The sequence below is a fragment of the Agelaius phoeniceus genome, chromosome 1 (assembly GCF_051311805.1).
Source record: "Agelaius phoeniceus isolate bAgePho1 chromosome 1, bAgePho1.hap1, whole genome shotgun sequence".
Taxonomy (NCBI): domain Eukaryota; kingdom Metazoa; phylum Chordata; class Aves; order Passeriformes; family Icteridae; genus Agelaius; species Agelaius phoeniceus.
In genome coordinates, this window is record NC_135265.1 from 87,752,939 (window position 1) to 87,771,896 (window position 18,958).

Genomic DNA, 18,958 nt, shown 5'->3' on the forward strand with positions numbered 1-18,958 from the left:
AAATGTCAACACACACACAAAAAAAAGTGTCAGCTGATTTTTCTCTTACATTGTATTCCATTAAACCATTTTTATTCAGAAAGGTTTTCAAAAAATCCTCTCTGAAGTCAGGTCTGCACCAAAGCATACACAAAGACTACAGTTAGCAGCAGGTTAACAGAAGGACTGAAGAGCAGAACAGTTAGAGTTGCCCTTAGAGTGTCCTCTAGTAAGGTTGAATTTTTCTGTTTCCAAGGTTTTGGTACCTTATCGATATTACTCTAAACCTGCTTAAGTATTTCTCTCCAGTTACTTATGGGGAATTTCTTTTGGGGAAAAAAGAATGGAAGAACACAAGGAAAACTGCAGCAAAGTATAAAGCATACCAAAAATTAAGTACAGGTTTAAATCATTATTTTCTCCACAGAGCAGTAAAATTTATATGTATACCTACAACAGTGACACATAAGCTTCTAGGGGCTTTGGACATTTGTTCAAAGGCTCAGCTAAAAACAAAAACCAAACTACAAAATGTAAATTAGATCAGATTTCCCCTGAGGAGACAATTATGACAGATTCCAAAAGAATCATGAGGAAGACAGTCATAGCCACTTGTTTTTTCAAACTGTTTGTCCATTAAAAACAAAAAATTAGGAAAGAATCATATAACCACAGAATAGTTTGGGTTGTAAGGGACTTCAGGATCATCTCATTCCAACCCCTCTGCCATGGGCAGGGACACCTTCCTCTACACCAGGCTGCTCAGAGATCCATCTAACCCGACCTTGAACATTTTCAGGGATGGGGTATCCACATCACACAAATCAGAAATAGTATTTAAGAAACCTTGCTACTGTTGTCTTTATCTGACCATAACTATATCTTTCCTCAACCTCCCTGCCCCTAACCCTAATTACATCTAAAAGTTTGGGCCTCCCTGATGATTCTGTTTGTCACACAGCTTGCTGTTAGCTGTGGGACAATTACATGGTTTTTTTTCCACACACCTGCTTAAAGACATAATCAAAATATATAAAATATTTTTAAAAATATAATACATAAAATACTGGTAATGCAAAAAACATCTACTTCAAATCATCCAGCCACACCAGCACCAGCCATGTTGCAACAGTTGTGCCATGCTCAATTTTTCAAGAGCTGAAGATTTCCTTGCCCAAGTTTAATGTGTGGCAATATATTTATGCTAAAGTCCTTTGAAAAAAAAAATAGCATGTTGTTATCATCATGATTATAAATTGCTCACTCATTTGCAAAAGCAGAGTATGAAAACTATTTCATCTAAATCTAGCCTTCTGATAAAAATAATATAACTTGTTTTTATTTAGTATTATGAAACTCTATAAGCAATAATAATTTAAAACCAATTTGAATAGCTACATTCTTTGCATTCTCAATTAATGCTAATAGGGACTGGTATCTGAACACAAAAGCACGTGGAAACATTTAGTTTATACTTTGAACACTACACTGCAAGATGTGGACTCAGTCCCTCCTCTGTCCTCCTCATCAACCATAAATAATGTTTTCCATTTCTAGTCTCTACATACTGAATCTTGACCTGCTGTGCCTGGCTAGAGACCAGGGCATGCAGTGATGATATGAGGCCTCCAGACCCAGTTTTCAGGATGTTGCACCCCTGTCTCTGTCTAGGTGACTCCTGCTTAGCTAATTCCACAGTGCTGTCTATCCAGGCTTTCTGCCTGCCCACTTAGTCCCAGCACAATACATCTCCTGGCTACATCCCAAAATATATCTCAGAATATACCCTTTGGGGCAAAGCTGACCAGCCTAATGCATTGCAGCTGCTGCTACTGCCAAAGGGGCAGCTTTCCCTTGCTCACCTTCAGACTACTGCTGTACCTCCTGTGCTGACAGATTCTAACTTAACCCCAGGGAGCCAGCCCACAGGAGGAACACCCCTGAGGAATCCAGAAAGTCCTAGAAGCAGCTGATGCAGATGAAGGATCAGCAGGTGAGGGGAGATGAAGCCCTATTACCTTCCCTACACCTGCCATGAAAAGCAAGGCAGTCCCCTCACAGCAAGCTGTGAGACAGACAGCAATACCTCGTGAAGCCTCTTCACCTTGGACAATACAGTCCTAAGCTTTTAGCCTGGAGAGAGTGATGAATGACCAGCACTAGAAATAAAGAAGTGGCAGAGTCCACAGAAAGAATGACTGGAGCCAGGAAACAGATTATTCACATGTGGATTTGTTTTCTGAAAGCTGAAGAGAAAATGGTCTGGGAAACAGGGCCCTGGTGTAAGACATGACTGCAAGGAAAGCCAGCAGCTCATGAGAAGTGCCTGCAGCCAGTGCCTGCACTGCTGAGCAGAGGAGCTGCTGCCTGCAAAGAGACAGGCTCCATTCTGGCCAAGCAGCAGCTGCAACAAGTTCCTGCCCAGCCTCCATCTGTACCTAATCACTCCTAAGCAGACAGGTGGCTTCTAAAATTCACACAAGCTTAGTACAGACAAGTAGCAGTTTCTATTGGGTTATACTTATAAAAGAAGGAAAGGATTTCTGGCTTACTTTTCAAGAGGACAGCTTTCCATTTAACTACATTGCATCAATAGTAAAAAGTCTCTTGAGTTCCTATCATTCAAGCAGCAAGACTTTTTTTCCCAGACAACACAGATTACATGAAGTGGGAAAGCTACCTGAGAATCTTACATTTGCTTTCCTGGATGAATCCCTCTGTGATTCACTATCTTAGGGGAAGAGGAAAAAAATATAAAGGAGGAAACAAGTGTGTCTTGTTAGCTACGCTCAGTGATGCTTGTCAGTATATTATCTCCTCCAAAATCCAATTTTTTGCATCCATATCAACTAGTGAGAAAAATCCTAGGTGCACAGAGGATTGCTTGTTTTCCTCATTTATCTGCACCAAAGGCTTGCAAACCAGCATCTGCCTAAGAATCCTCACCTTGCTCCTTGCAAGGGCTTGTGACACTGTCACAGTAATACTGAAAGTACACATTTGTACCAGCAAACAGTTTCACAGGCTGCACACTGTGTTCTGCCTGAAGATTACTACACCAGCACTCTGTAAGAACTATATTTTAAATTTTTGTATTAGAAGGATATCTGGAAAAGCTAAGTGAGCCAAGCTAGAAGAGATTGACTAAACAACTAGCAGAGTTCCCAAACAACTAAGGGACTTAACTGAAACCTGTACTGATGCTATTTGCTGTCAATGGGCAAAGTCACAGTCTGCAAAACTCAGCTAAAACTGGAGATTTCAGAATTACAAGAATAAGCTGCTTGTGAACTTCCCAAAATAATCCTTGTTAGTTGATATCTACTGGCTCTCACAACTTACGTGGACTTGGGAGGGTGAGAGGCATGAGTGGATCTGAGTACATTTGTGTGCTCATTCTCTGAACAACAGGTCCTCACCAGAGCTAAAGAATGACCCACAGTACTGGGCATTCTCCTCACAGCCCCAGGCAACAAATCAATTTTCAGAATAACCCAGCTTATTCAGATACAATATTATCCTGTTCTCGAGACATTTGAAAATTCTGGCATTGAACTTTAGTGCATGGTCAATACAGTCACGAGGACACAAATGGGAGCACATGACAGGGGGCAGGTGCAGATGCTCTCAGATCTGCTCAGCTTGGCCAGAGCACATCCCTATCCAGCAATCATTCAGGCCATTAGCATACAAATTATGCAGACATGCATCTTTTGAAAGGAAAGAAAATATACAGTGCAGTTACAGATAACTGCTTAACTTACTTTCACTGTTTCAGAATTTTTACTGTCTTTGGGGGATGCATGCATATTCCACAGTACTGCAATGCTATGAAAGTCATCTCAAAAAAACCCAATCCTACAAAATTTAAAGAGTGTAACTGCTTTTGTAGCTTGCACTTACCTCACAAAATGAAAGGCATACAGAGGTGATATATAAAGTAACAGAGCCTCATCACAGCTTATCGGTAACTTACATTTTTAAAGGAACTTGATTATTTTTTATAATTAGGTCTTCCTGTAACTTTGTACCTTTTAAAATATAGCTTGACATGGATGCATAAGAGCAATCTTTACCAAAAAAGACTGTACCTATTTATATATAATTTTTATGAATATTTCTACATGTTCATGTTTGACTTCATAATACTATATTAATTACGCAACAGGGCAATAACAATAAGCTGTTAGCTTCTGATTTCACCTAAAAAGTTTTGAATAGTATAAAGACTATTTTTTTATTAAATGTCTTACACAGTCTCATTTGAGTAAAGCATTCTTTTAAGACAAAACCACTGTGAATCCACAATGTCAGTTGCTTTCAGAAGTGTCTGTAAAATCCATAATCTAAAATTTGACACTGTTCAGACTCATATTACACTGTATTACAGCTTTTAATGTCAACAGTAATGGAGGTTTAAAAAGCAGGTCATAAGGAAACACTAGTTTTGAAGAAATTTCTTTGGAAAAGCAGATGCGGTATATAAAAATACCACTTAGTACATAAAGTCTAATGGCTCAAGTATTTAGAAAGGTTGGCTTTTGCTACCTGAAGTTTGTCTTTTTATGTAACAACAAAAATAACCTGTATTTGAAAGTTAATAATTCAATATTTCCCAGGCTTCCTTTCTTCTCCTGAATTTTTTGCAGAAAATCTGACTTTATGGGAAATTTTCCCACATATTTTACATCCTCTTGTTTTGCTAACAGCCACATAAAGAAACAATAATAAATATCTTCACAGTCAATTATATTGGCAACTTGCCCCTATACTCTAGATAGTGAAATGCAAATTCTGTCAAGACAGAAGATACTCACTTTTGCCACTCCTCCTTCTGTGTTTCACTTAAATCACTTGTGATGCATTCAACATGGAATGCCTACAACATGGGAGCCAGAGCCCAAAATTCAGCACGTTGCAATATGACTTTGGATGGCTAATTTTCAGCACTACAACTGAGCTCTTTGATGTTCTACTGAGCTTCAATTCTATTGCACAGGAAGCTCATTCATAAATCATGTTTATGTTAAAAAGCAAACAAAAACCCCTTCAGGACATGTCTCTGGCTAACAAAATTATTTTTCAATTAAGACCTTACTTTTTGTACACCTTAAGTGAGTTCTGTCTTAACAAACTTCAAAGCAATAACATTCTTATATAAATATTCACTTTATTTCCCAGTAGTAGCAATATTTTAATTCTTAATAAGTATTTCTCATAAGCAAAGACCTGCTCACCTGGGGAAATAATGTAGAAAAAGTTTTTGAATTCATCCATCCAGACTTCTGCGAGCCGCCTGTTATTTTTGTTGATTATCTGCCCTGTACCTCCTGGGAAAGTGTACGGTGTTGCTTTCCTGAACACATGCCCAACATGTGAACAAGTTACAATTTCCAAAGTGCCACCACACTGCCAGATCTGGAAGCAACAGAACAATTATTGCATAGTTTCAAGTTGCTAAAAAAGTTCCAAAATATTAATCACTTGCTTCTGTTCAAGGTGGGGAAACAACGTTAGCTGAGGTCTAGAACAAATGCACACTGCATGGAAGAGAACTACATGTTTTTTCCTGCTCAACAGGTAAAGATGCTCACAAGCCCAAGCAAGGCAGCATATGAAAGTACTTCAGCCCCTGGAACAATACCACATCAGCCAGAGATTACTTTAAAGAACGGGGCAAGCTGACCATAAAGGAAGGAGAAGGCTCACATGAATCACAGGAACTAACAGGTGTCTAAACTAGTTCATTAAAAAACAGAATCTCCACATAAAAGAACCCACACACTTCCCAAGTCTCTGAAAATACTTTCAGTTTTATCTTGGATCTTGATTCAGAAAGCTGAAGTACTTCAGAATTCCCACCTATGTACTTTCTGCTAACAAAATTAAAGGAAATGGTGCCATTTGGTAGGAACAAAAATGAGAATACACCACAAGTTAGGTCCACAACCAAACGAACCTATGAAGTTAGTAAAGAGCAAGAAGAAAGGGTTTGTAACAGAGGTGCTCACATGTCACTGGCACATAAAACGATGCACTGACAACATCATCTTTAACTGCTGCTCCCACAACAGCTTTTCTATCTGAATTCCTTTCAACACAAACACTCATTCTTCAGAATAACCATCTAAATCTTTTAATCACAAAGCTATACCAACAATTCATCATGCACTTTTTTACTGGCACATACAGTCTTTGTGTATCTCTGCTGGAGGAACTTAACAGGGAAGGGAAGTGCCAGAAGAGGCAACAGAAGAGGACATTGGTGCAGGTGGCAGATCTGTATTTTACAGAACTCCAGATGCACTGTCCTGATTAATAAATTAATGATTAATAAAGCCCTGCAAAGTTTTACCTACCCTGAAGGAAATTTCTAAGTTTTCTCCACCCCAAATATCCATTCCAGCATCATATGTTCCAATTTCCTGAAAGTAATCTCTGTCTATTGAAAAAAGGCCTCCTGCCATTGTAGGTGTCCTGGAGGAAGAGAAAAAAAAAAAATCACATTGGTCACTGTAAAAACATCCTTAGATACATTTCACACTTACACTGACAAAATAGCTGTTTATTTCCCAAGTTCCTAGCATATTCCTTCTCAGTAAGCTTCCCTTCAAACTCTGCTACTATTGGTGTACTTGCTAGCTCAAATTTTTTCAGAGATGGAACTAGGTAGTGGCAATTCTCCTTATCTTCTCAATTCAAACTGGTGTCTGGATAGAGAAACAGTCCCTAGAAAGCTGCTGTCATTCCTGAGAAAGACTTCTGCCTCCAATGCTGGTAACTCATAAAAAGGAAACCAGTTTCACACAGAAAAATTGCACTTCAGGCTACTGTTCTTGAAATAGCTTTGGGAGGTCAATAATCAGTCTGCTTGCTTTCACTTTTATTGCTTCATACAAGAAAATTGTACAGTCAAGGTTGCATCCAGATTTTCCTTACATATTTCTTATTGGTACAAAAAAATAAAACTCCGTTAGTAGTTTCTCAGAGCTTTAGAAACATCTCCCAGATTTCAACTTTTTCAGACAACAAACATACAATAAGTAAATTACATGTTAGGCCAATGACATAACTTTATAGTTCAATTATTTACACTTTTAGCATAAATGATTTTCTATCACTAGCTATTTTCCTGAAATGTTTAGGGCTTTTTCTGAAAGATACATTAAATACAAGCTAGGTCACAAGCTAACTAAAAACTTATGTGTCTTTACCCCTACTAAAAGGAAACAGAGGGAAGAGAGCAATATCCTGAGCAGACCTCTTAATTTCTTAAACTAAAGACAAACAAAAACCAGCAAAGGCTAGATCCTGAACTTTACTGTAAGTAAATAATGCCCAGTTTTCAGAAAAGTAAGGACAGAAAATGTAAGTTTGCAATGGTTAAAAGGTACACATTACACACAGGCTATCTTCCTCATTACTTTTTTTATAAACTGACATGATATCTAAGTATAAATTCATGTCTCACCCCACCTATTAAGACTTTAAGTTTGCATATAAATGCACATGCACAAATATATACATATACACATGCATATACCAAAAAAAAAAATCAATGCACGTTTACAAAATACAGTTTACTTTGTTATAATAAAAGATAAAACCAAGATTCAGTTTAAAAAAAGAAAAAAAGCTTTGTTAAAATCTTGTGCATCATTATAAGTGTTACATGAAAACTAGTAATTCTCCAGTAATTGACATAGAACTGAAAAATATTTTCAAAGTGACAAAGTGATCCATTCCTTTACTTCTACCAAAAGTTACTGACAACCAATCCATGCAAGAACTGTTATGTTGTTCCTTCAGACAAAAAAGATACTACAATGTTTGACTAAGTATTTAACAACCTTAAGTACTTACTTTTGAGTTTCATAAAAAGCAAACATCAGTCAAAGATTTTAAGCCATTTAATAATTTCTGATTACCTAACAGGGAGGGTTCGGTCTCCTTTCCGTCGGTCCATCTCTCTCTGAGGAACCGGGTACCAACGAAAATTCAGCTTCCAGTTGAATCCACCGTAGGTCATGTCAGAACCTGCCATATATTCGAAGGTGTCATCACTGATTACATCAATGATGGGACACACTACTGTCCTCCTACGAAAAGGAAAGAAGCAAAATTATTAAATTTTAAACTAATAAAATCTATTAATCAAAAGGGTAAAGAAGATGTTGGGGTTTTTTTTTTAAATTATTGTTTTTACACATTCAGTTGAAATTTTTATAATACCATCTCTTAACAACATTATTCAATAAATTAACAGGAAACATACTAAAATTCTGTCTTGCTAATTATAAATCTGATACAATTTTGGCAATGCCAGATCTTTCTAAATCATATTTGCATTATTACCAGTAATAAATATTCATCCCTCTCCAGACAGAAATAATAATCCAAACTTTCTCATTGCTACAGAGTGATTAAATAGAAAACACGAGGTTCTTGTTTCTAGTTGAGTGGTAAAAATAACTTGCATGTTTTGAAATTAAAACTTGGATATTAACTTTGGGTAAGTATTTTTATACATCCTCAGGACTAAGAGATGACAGTAATTGTTAACAATGTACAACTACTACATCATAGTTGACAGAAAGTGGCCTCGTTGTCCACTGTCCTGACATTATTAACACACATATTCACAGAAACCAATTCTAATCATCTGAAAGACACTTAAGTAACCATGCTCAAAGCAGGCTTCTTCTCATGGGAAGCTCTGTAAAAAGATTCAGAAACTGCTTGCAACTGAATTCAAAGGACTTAAGTCGAGATATTTGCATAAATTGTAACAAAGTATGTATTTTAGTCTCACAAAACCTGATTAATGATAACAAAGTTTACTTTGTCTTTGCACAGTGCTGAACAAAGATTCTTCATTATTTGTAGCTTACTCATCATGTAAGACTATATTTTGTAACATCAAATTTGTAGTGTGATTTTTATCTATAACAATAAAAAACCAGGGATCTTTAGCACCATGTTTTATTCTATTTTATATGTAGACTACTAACAGACTAGTGCAAAACTACAGCTACTGTTCAGATGTAGGGATATTTTATAAAGCAGACAATTCTCTCACCTTCATCCCCAATACAATTTCCATCGTGTATATAAGTGTAGATCAGCATGATTCCAGTAATTATTCTAACTTTAGAATATACATTCCAGAAGACCAAGACACAGCCCAGATTTCCACAATCAAAGCCATTATGTAATAAAGAAATCACAACGAGAGCCTGAAAACAGTTCTTGTTCACAATGATAGTGCTACATGAAATCAGGGCTTGATTCTTTTCTCAAGAATATCTACCCAAATTCATGAAGGAATAGGCCAAGCTGCAGACTGAAGACCTCAATTTCCCCTAATTCCTCAATTTTATTCATTGCTCCCACTATTTAACACATTATTCCATGCATCCCAATATAGACTTCACTTGAAACAGAGTTTTACTTTTAAAAGTTTAACTGAATTAGCCTTTTATCCTTACACCAATGACAATTTATTCATCTCTTCAGAAAGTAGATATTTGCTTGTAGGCTATTTTGTAATACTTGAAAAATTTCTTAATAAGTGAAAAAACCGAAGATGGGCGAATAGATGGATAATTACCTGTCAGCTTTGATCCTTGCCAGCAGAGGTTCAAGCCAGCCTACTGTACATTCACAATGAGCATCTAAGAAGGTGATGACCTGGCCTTTAGAAGCAGCAGCCCCCTTTAATCTTGCTCTAATCAATCCAGAACGTTGTTCCATTCGAATCACATGAACAGGTACTTTTAATTTTTTCACATAACTCTCCAGTGGTCTTTTCAAGAAGTCTGTAAAGAATGATCAAAACTGTTAGTTATGTAGTTCAGCTTTTTTTTTTTTAATGGAGAGACTTGAATCAAGATACATTTCCCCTGTTCTTGTCTATCCTTTTTCTACTTTCTCAGATAGTTTCCTCTACACTTCACAATACTCCTTTCCACATCTCCCAAGTGTTTCACTCAATAGCACAGAAAGTTCTTCCTCCTCTTTATTTCTCCATTATGGAAAACCCCAAAAGGAAGAGAGGGTTGGACACTTAGACAAAACCAAGATGGAATATACAAGTATTTACGGCAGAGAATATGTGACACTTATTTTCAAAAACATGCATAAGTGCTCTTGGACTTCTTTACCAAGGAAATACAGAAATGTTTTGACTAGCTGAATATAATTAATTGCCTCCTACTGTAATGCAACTTACAGATAATTTCTTTGTGAGAAGTTTAAAACACAATTAAACTGATTTTTCTATTGTGCTTTCTCTAGGATTTTCTGGTTAATATTTTTTATATTAGACTATCACCGTAACAGCTAAAAAAAATCTATAATAAGCTATACATAAATGAGAATCTGTAACACCAACAAATCTCAAAGTATCACAAATTATGAAAAACAAGTTATTCAAAATACAGCAGTCAATTACCATACACCCAGAGAGTCAAAATTACCTGCACTGCAAAGAGCTATTGGGTTGTGATGATTGATGCCAAAGAAAGAACAAAGAAGTGAGGGAGAATGCAATGGACAGTCACAGAAACAGACTTCTGCAATAACTCGCAGTTTCAAAACGTGTAAAAAAGGCAAAATAGTCTTACTGCTCAGCTATGGAATATTAGATTGTACACTCAAAGCACATGGGAGTTGAAAGTTGTACCACAACAGTGCATGGCCTGTAGCAGGATTTCACATAAGGTAGAAAGTACCTCATACAAAAATAAGTGTGACACTGGAGGGGTTGGGGGGGAAGTTCAGCATGAACTCTTAGTGACTCTTTTGTAAACCCCAAGAGGGAGGGTTGACGTGAAGGTGATTACCATTCCTTATCACTTCTCCAGACGAATGAGTTCTAATTGCCTTCTCATGTTTTTCTGTGCATTGTTGGACTGCCACTAAAACCCACAGAAATAAGTTCTGACGCGTCTTGAAAGCTAAACTGTGCTAAAAGTACATAAGAGTTTGATACATCTAAATATTTGTCTCCAGAGAAACTCAAAGCAACTTAATTCTTACTTTGCACATGAACAGGGACTCAAATTATTACGTGTTTCTTAGTACCAACCAAGCGTACATGTCAGAACATTTTGCAAGGCTTTTGGGGTGGAGCACAGAGATCATGACTGAGTCTGTAGCAAATATAGTCTCATGTCTTTACAGTGTAGCTTTCCAAAGCCACTAATTTAAAAGAACTATTATCATGGCAATGTTTGTAGCTTTAATGTACACATGATGTACACAGAGAGAGTGTGCAGCATTTCTCTCTATGCTCATGAGCAAGTCACACAAATCAATGTTTCTCTGCACATCTCAGGTGTAATACTGATAAGCTATTAAAGTAGTTCCATCCACTTTAAACTTAAATGAATTAATATGGCCTGTGACATTGGTTATTGAATGTAGTTACATTAACAGAATGGTAAAATTCTGGCAGAGGGAAGAGAGAAAGAGTGCAATAATAGGACTGCAGCCAGACTTATGCAAGTCAAGAACTTGCATAAAACACAATCTCACATACAGAAAGTCATGCTCAATGTATTGCATATGAAAATCTTGAGTCCTACCTATATTTTATCGGTAAAGTATTTAAAATTTCAATTTATCAAGTACTTTTAACTTCTCTAAGAAAGAATCAGAGATGTGTGCAGTGTTTTCACTACAAAGGGAAAAAGGTTAACAACAGTTCTTCTCTCATGTTTAACCATGGCCATAAGAACATTCTTATGAACTATCACCTTGTTCAAAACTGCAGAAGGGACTATTCCCAGAAACAAAACATCGTGACAGACCTCCAGTAACTATGTCCTTAAAATATCACTAGAGCTCCAGCAAAATATGCAGAAAAGATAAAGCCTGATCTCTCATCCCTATAAAAGCATAGTAAATAATTCAGGCATCAAGATTTCTGAAGTTCTTCTGCTACCAGCAGTTAGGGTAAAATGTTTAAATCTAAGCAGCTACTTTCCCTCCAGAACACCCTCTCTAAGAGCAATACACATCCCTCACAAATTGTTGCCTTTGTTCAAGTAGCAGAAAACTAGCTTTTTTGATTAGTCATGCATCCAGAAACTAATAGGTTTTTATAAGGAAGACTTGATTTTTTCCCTTAGAGGAAAAAAAAAACAAACCCAAACATTTACGTAATCTTTTTATGAATGTAATACACTTTGGCCTACAAGAAACATCAGGATAAAGCCATGAAGATGACTTTTTATTCAAACCTATTGGTCATACTAAATTCTATATTGAACACTGAGATGAGAAGTTTTATGCATTACAGAGTCAGCTGTTTATAAATGACCCAGGATTAGAGCTGACTAACTTTTTAGCATTGCTTCAGACACTTTACAAGAGGTTTAATAAGGTTTAAAAAAATCCAAACATCTCCACAATACTTCTAATTTGGAACATTAAGAATTCATGTAGTTTCATGGGTATAGCTATAATTTGTTGTGGTGGATAGTATTTTCAAGCCTTTTCTCTGTCAAAAGGGTGCATAGTTTTACCTAGGACTAAGCATCTTCTGTGGAAGTAGCAGAACTAAGGAAGACAAAAGAGCAAATATATTCAGTTCAAGTCAACTAACTGCATTAGTTGAAAAATACCTTGCTGATTCTATTACCAAGTCACACTGATATGCATATAAATGAAAAATTAGGTTTGAACCCTTTTTTTTATTATTAAACTACAATAAAACACAGGTTTATCATTTTTATAAGCATGCAAACATGTTTTCTTAAGAAGTATGAATATTTTTGTAAGTACTATTGGCAGGATTCAGTTGCAGTCACATTGCTTTGACCTGCATCTCTGTAGCTAAGTTCTGTGGATGTGGTCTATCCTGATGCCACACTTGGCTCCTGGGTGCTGACCTAGTCAGAGGCAGCAGCTAATCGTGATTTCTCCTGTTAACTGTGTCAAACTAGTTACTAAAGATCAACACTTCAAAACTAAAGTTGCAGTTCTGATCAGTAACTAGAGAACAATTTTACAGATATGTCTTCTTTCTCCAATGCTTTTCTTTTGGGTGTAAATAAATGCGTGCTATTTATGCAAATTCATTCTTCTAAGAGTATGACACTAGCAGGTACAAAGTGTGCTTCAGGCAGACTGAATGCTTACTTTATTCCAATTAAAATGACTCTGATGTTAGAATTCAATATACAATACTCAGGCTGAACATTGTATTTTTCTGGAAAAGTACGCTGCTTTAATTCAACACAAACAGAATGCTTAAGTAGCAAACACAAACCTTTCACATCTTCAGGCATCGTACCCTTCTGTTTTGTTTAATGTAAAAGCATGCTTGATGGAACCATAACAAGCTCTTGGAAAACAGAACAAAAATAACCCCTCTCAGTAATTGTTGAAAATAACAACAAATAGAAGATGCCTAAGTAATCTGAAATGAAGATCACAGGCTTCAAAAAGAAATGCTGGAACAGGTTCAGTAACAGCACCAAAGAAAGTATGAAATGCTCTATCTTTCAGCATGGAATTAAGTTAATATGTTTTCACTACCAAACCCAGAAAGAGAAGATGTATCTAGAGAAAGCCACTTGCTTTTTTAAGTGGACTAAAATTCTATGATTCATAGTGAGGACATCTTATTGCTATGTTGAAATTGATTTTTTTCTAAAACAGAAACTGAAGAGGCAAAACAAAAGTAATATGATGTCTACATATTCTAATATTAGCTTGCTCTTTATTTCTAGGTCATACTGAAAGCTGACCTGTCACAAATAATAATTAGCACTGATTTGAATTAGTGCTAAGAACTGTTTTGATAAATAAAATGTAGAATTTTTTACATAAAGGTTAAAAACTACAACAAATAAAGAAGTATAATTACAAATTACCCACAAGTGCAAAAAACAAAACTTTGATGTTGTGCCTTTGTAAAAGCAAAATTTGATCATGCCTCTCATTTAATCTGGAACACATTTCTGTGGCACTTTGCATAGGCATTTCTCCTCTGCTGCCAGAATGTAATTGTATTTAATGCTTCTGTTCTTTCTTCCCAAATTGCACTGGAATTAGCTGAAGCACTTAGAGTTGGGTAAAAAAGGAAAAGAAAAGCAAGTGAGGGTGCCCAAGAGAGGAGAGGAGCAGAGACAAGTGCAAACACAAGCCGAGTGCGTGTGCTGTGCTTCTCCAGGAAAGCGGAGCAGTGCGAGCTCAGCTGGCTGATGGGATCTGTCCATGCTCCACAGGCAGCTGTGCCCCACACCGACCCAGCCAAGCAGCCAGGCATCATGCACACACACATAACCTGGAGGCAGCTCAGTATGTTTGCTGCCACCTTGGAGGTAGAGCAAAAATCCACTTCTAATCCTCTTCAGCTACAAAAGCTCCCCATATCCACAGTAAGTTCCTAACTATCCTAAAACCTCCCCTTACACTGTAACCTGTGTATCATGGGGCTACTTGGGGCAAACCCAGCTCCTCTCTTCAGACACACAGATCTTGGGCAGATTTTGTCATCTGGACAAGAGTCAGACATCTTACTCTGAAGCTGGAATTACCATAGACAGCAAAACATGAATTTTGCATCACTAGAATGAGAAGCAACAGGCTGAGATATCAGCATGCTGTAAAACCCTTCTATGTCTTACACATGGGAATTACTTCTGATACAGGCAACAGGCCTACAACTGGTGACTGTCAAGACTTTTTCTCTAGTGGCCTACTACATTGGTTTCAAAATAGAATGAAAAAAAAGGTGAATCAATATAAAAATATAGACATGTTTTATTTAGTAAAGCTGTACTACCCTCTCACCTCCATTTGCCAACACAAGAAAAAAAAGTACTTCATAACCCATACCATCAAGAAATATTAAGTAAAGAACAAGCCAAATATCAACTATTAACCAAAATTAAATGTTAAGTATTATATAGAATATTGTTTTTATTTTGAATATACGTAATTAAAAATACTATGAAGATTAAAATCTAAATAACATTACTATATTTTACAAAAAAATCAGCTTCAAGTTTTGCTTATTACACATGGCAAGTGTCATTCTGTAGCATGGAGTTTTCATCTGGAGCACTATTCATTAAGAAATGGAACCTCCTGCAGCACAGAAACTGAATTTTAACTTCCCATGAACTGAATAATCAAAATTGATCCCTCTGAACACCGAGCCCAATGGTGGCAGTGACAGTAAATTTAAATGTGTGCAACAAACAGAGCTGCCTTTGCTATTATTCACCAGGTGATTCAAGTATTAAACACCCTCAAGCTGTATGAATGTGATCAAATTCTAAATGCAAAACACTAAAACTGTAGCAAAACACAAAGTCCATGCTGCCAACAGAAAGGCAGGCAGACAGATGAAGTTACACCAGCTTTCAGTGCAGAATAATCCATTGTATTTCAAAATGGGTATTGCTCCCTCTGCCTTCCCCTGCCCCAGGTGCTGTGTTTTGCAAAGGAGGGCTAAGCCCACATCAAGGATGTCAGAACCCAGGAAATTCCTCTGACAGCCCTGGAGGACTTGAAACCCTGACAGGGGGCTTGGAGACCTTGGCACAGAGCCCAAGACCCCTGTGCCTTTGATCTTGACCCATAGAAAAAAATTACCACCCTTATATGAGGAATTACAAGCCACGAACGTTTAAGTAAAATGATAGGGAATTTATCACAGGGTGAGAATGTAGAATTTTGGGGTTTTTAGAATGGGGGTTCAGGAGGCAAGATGGAAGAATCTGGGCGTGTACAGTCTTTCTCCTTCTTCTTCTTGGCCTCCATATTCTGCTGTGATGGTGGCATTTTGGATTGGTTTACAGTAGAAACACATGGTCTAAGATAGGTGATAGGTATTGGGAAGTTATGGTAAATAATGTACACGTAGTTTTTAGTATAAAAAGATAACACCGCCCTGAGGGTGGGCAGTGTGCTTCAACCCAACCTGCCAGACAGACCTGTGGCGGGTCGGAGAAAGAAATAGATAAGAAATAATAAACTGTACCAAGCACAGGCCCTGCAACAGCCCCATGGCGAACAGAGGCCTAAAGATAGGAAATGCCACGTCATGGTGAATAGCTAGAAGCCACTCTCTTCCTCCTTTGGACCCCTGCTTATCTCTCTGTAACCCTATAGGTCACTCTCTATAGTAGGGGAAATGTATTGTATTTGAATATCTGTATAGAGGCTTTGCCCCAGAGGTCCTGGTTGCCCTTGATGGGCTGCAGCTTCGATGTCCTTAACTGAGCTGCAGCTGTGAGCAATGAAGCTAACTGGGATAAAAAGGGGCTGGGTTAGCTAGGCAGGGAGAGCCTTGGAGGAGCCCTGACCTGAGAGAGAATAGCATGCAGAAGAAGGAGTCAGTGAAGATCAGCAGCCATCAGAACACACCAAAGAGGTATGGACTTTAGAAGTCTGATAATATCATTATGGGACTCTAGAGAAATAGAACAACAACAACAACTCTCCTTTAAGTCCTGCTATTGGACAATTTCTGACAATTTCCCCCTGTATCCTATATAATGGGCTGTTTTAGCCTATTCTGGTTAGAAGACCTGTCACTGGAACCTTCACAGACCACCCAATAAAGACATTGCTGTAGAACCCCAGAACGGCTTTCTCCTCTCTCCCCTGCAGCTGCCTGCCTAGGCACCTACCAAGCTAAGAGCTGAAATCACAATGAGCTGATCATCACTAAAGAGCTGATATCAATTCAACATGCTAGGTTGCCAGAGGCTGAGAACTGCTTGAGTATTCGGGCAGTCTGTCCTGTAAGAGGACTGAGTATCCAGACCCGCGCAGCCTGATTGGGGGCAAACTTGAACCCAACAGGAGGCTGCATAAATAAACCTTGAGAACTAGAACAAAAGAATCCTGACTCCTTCTTCAATGGCCGGGCTGGGAAAAGAGACTTGTAGCAGAGATTCTGAGAGAAGCCAGCTTCAGTTTTGGAAGCACAAGGAGCAGCAGGCTGGGCGCTGTCCTTACCTCTCTCGCTGGCGTCGTCGACGAGCACGATCTCCTCGAGCATGTGCCGCGGGGAGCGGTTGATGACGCTGTGCACCGTGCGCAGCAGCGTGCTCCAGGCCTCGTTGTGGAACACGATCACCACGCTCGTCGTGGGAAGGTTGTCCGCGTACACCTTCGTTTTACACCTGCAAACCAAGGGAAAGCAGGTATTTGTAAAGGTCAAGTTTTCAGTTAGAGCTGCAAGTCTGAGGTTTCCCTCTCGAGGATCGCTACTAACATCCCAGATATATCAATTTTATGCAGAGTGTGACAAAGGAGCACACAGTGCACATTTTATACATGCGCAAAGTGCTATAAAGTTCACCAAATAAAAAGAGAATTATATTCACTTTCCAAAGTTAGCATGCAAAGTCATAGGTTTACCTCTCCTAACAGCATATATAGGGCATTTATGTAAACTATGACATTTACACTTCAAGTAACCCCACACGGCCACCCCACACCCCAGATTTTTACACTCTGCAATGCTATTTTGAAACAAATGATGCTTTCATTATCTTCTAGAATAATAAATACACTGTACACAAAGTACTGATCACAATTCTGAAAAAAATCCAGTTCTGCTCTAAAAAATAACCACATAACTACAAGTGTTCTCTGAACAGATCTGCTCCTCCTGCACATTTAAAAATGACACAGCTACTTATGTAAGATTTGATGTTATTAATTCTTAAAGAATCCAAATTAAAGAGATATATGCAGATCTCAAACAAAAGGAAAACACCGAGGTGAAAAAAGAAATATATTCAGTGGAGCTCCATTCCAACAAAAAAGCTTTTATTAGATCCCAAATTGTTGAGTCAGTTCACTGTAATGTAACCTGATCTAAATGCTACAATATATTAACAAGTATTCATGACTATCATCCTAACAGCAGCACTGTCCAAGGGCTTGAGAAGCACAGAGTGCTATCCTCTATCCTAAATATCCAAAAGCAGTGCTTAAGGAGCAGCCTGCCAACACAACAGGATCACGGTGTCAGCATCCAGTACCATGCCAAACAGTGACACAAGGAATGTCAGCCAGAACTAGGCTCCCAACATCAATATTTTATTAGCTGGATAACTCATTTAGCCAGAGCTCCTCTCAGAGCAGCTCTCACAGCAAACCAGCATTTCAGCTCTGAGGTGGTGACAAAAGCACAGCATGCACAGACATCTCAGAAAGGATCAGTAAGTCCAGGTGCAAATGAAGAAATACCTGGAAGGGCTTCTGTGAAACCATTTCTGAGAATTGAAGCAGTCGGATCTGGCACTATCTGCCTTCAATATTATGCCTACTTATTATACAACGATGCCAAATTTAATTATTCATCACACCGATCTGAACATTATAAAATCTTTATGGAAAGCTCCCATATATCCCTATGTTATCTTGATTTATTTCACGTGTTAAAAAAAAAAAAACAAACTTGCAATGCATGCCAACTGAAAAAGCTACTTATTTGGTATACCTTGAAAAATAAAATAGCTTTTCACAAAAACACTATGAATTTCAGATGAAAAATTCAATCATAAGCCAAATAATTTTATCGCCATGTTTGCCATTTGTTCAGTCTACTTTGCTACTTTAAACCCAAAATATTTTATTCCTTCTGCTGCACTGCTCCCTAGACCAGAAGATAAGTTTCTGATTGTAGACCTTCAGCTACAATAGTAATACAAATCTACCAATTGCTCCTCTACTTTTTGGAAGAATATTTGTAAAAAAGTTGAGAGAAGCCTGTTAGCAGTTCTCTATGAAAAAAAGTAACAATGTGTCATTCACCAGGAATATCATGCTGGGATAGCCACAGGATCTACTATTGTACTATGAAATCTCTCATCTTCAGCCTTACCTTTTATCATGGTTTTACAGAAGATTTTATTTTACTGAGCTCAAATCAATGAGCTGGTATAAACATCAGCCAAGTGTTCAGGGCCTACAATGTTTATACAGCATTGCACTGTCTGAA

General features: G+C 37.8%; 1 protein-coding gene across 3 annotated transcripts in view; it reads right to left on the minus strand.

Annotated features, from left to right (window-relative positions):
- The window catches only part of GALNT1 (polypeptide N-acetylgalactosaminyltransferase 1), an 89,472-nt gene that overhangs the window by 8,027 nt on the left and 62,487 nt on the right, over nt 1-18,958 (minus strand). For all 3 annotated transcript variants that reach the window (XM_054638990.2, XM_054638980.2, XM_077182790.1), the window contains 5 exons: nt 16,963-17,129; nt 9,590-9,797; nt 7,908-8,078; nt 6,339-6,456; nt 5,217-5,397 (listed from right to left, as the gene is read on the minus strand). In XM_054638990.2, coding sequence (XP_054494965.1) covers nt 5,217-5,397; nt 6,339-6,456; nt 7,908-8,078; nt 9,590-9,797; nt 16,963-17,129 — 845 coding nt within the window. The remainder of the gene's footprint in view (nt 1-5,216; nt 5,398-6,338; nt 6,457-7,907; nt 8,079-9,589; nt 9,798-16,962; nt 17,130-18,958) is intronic.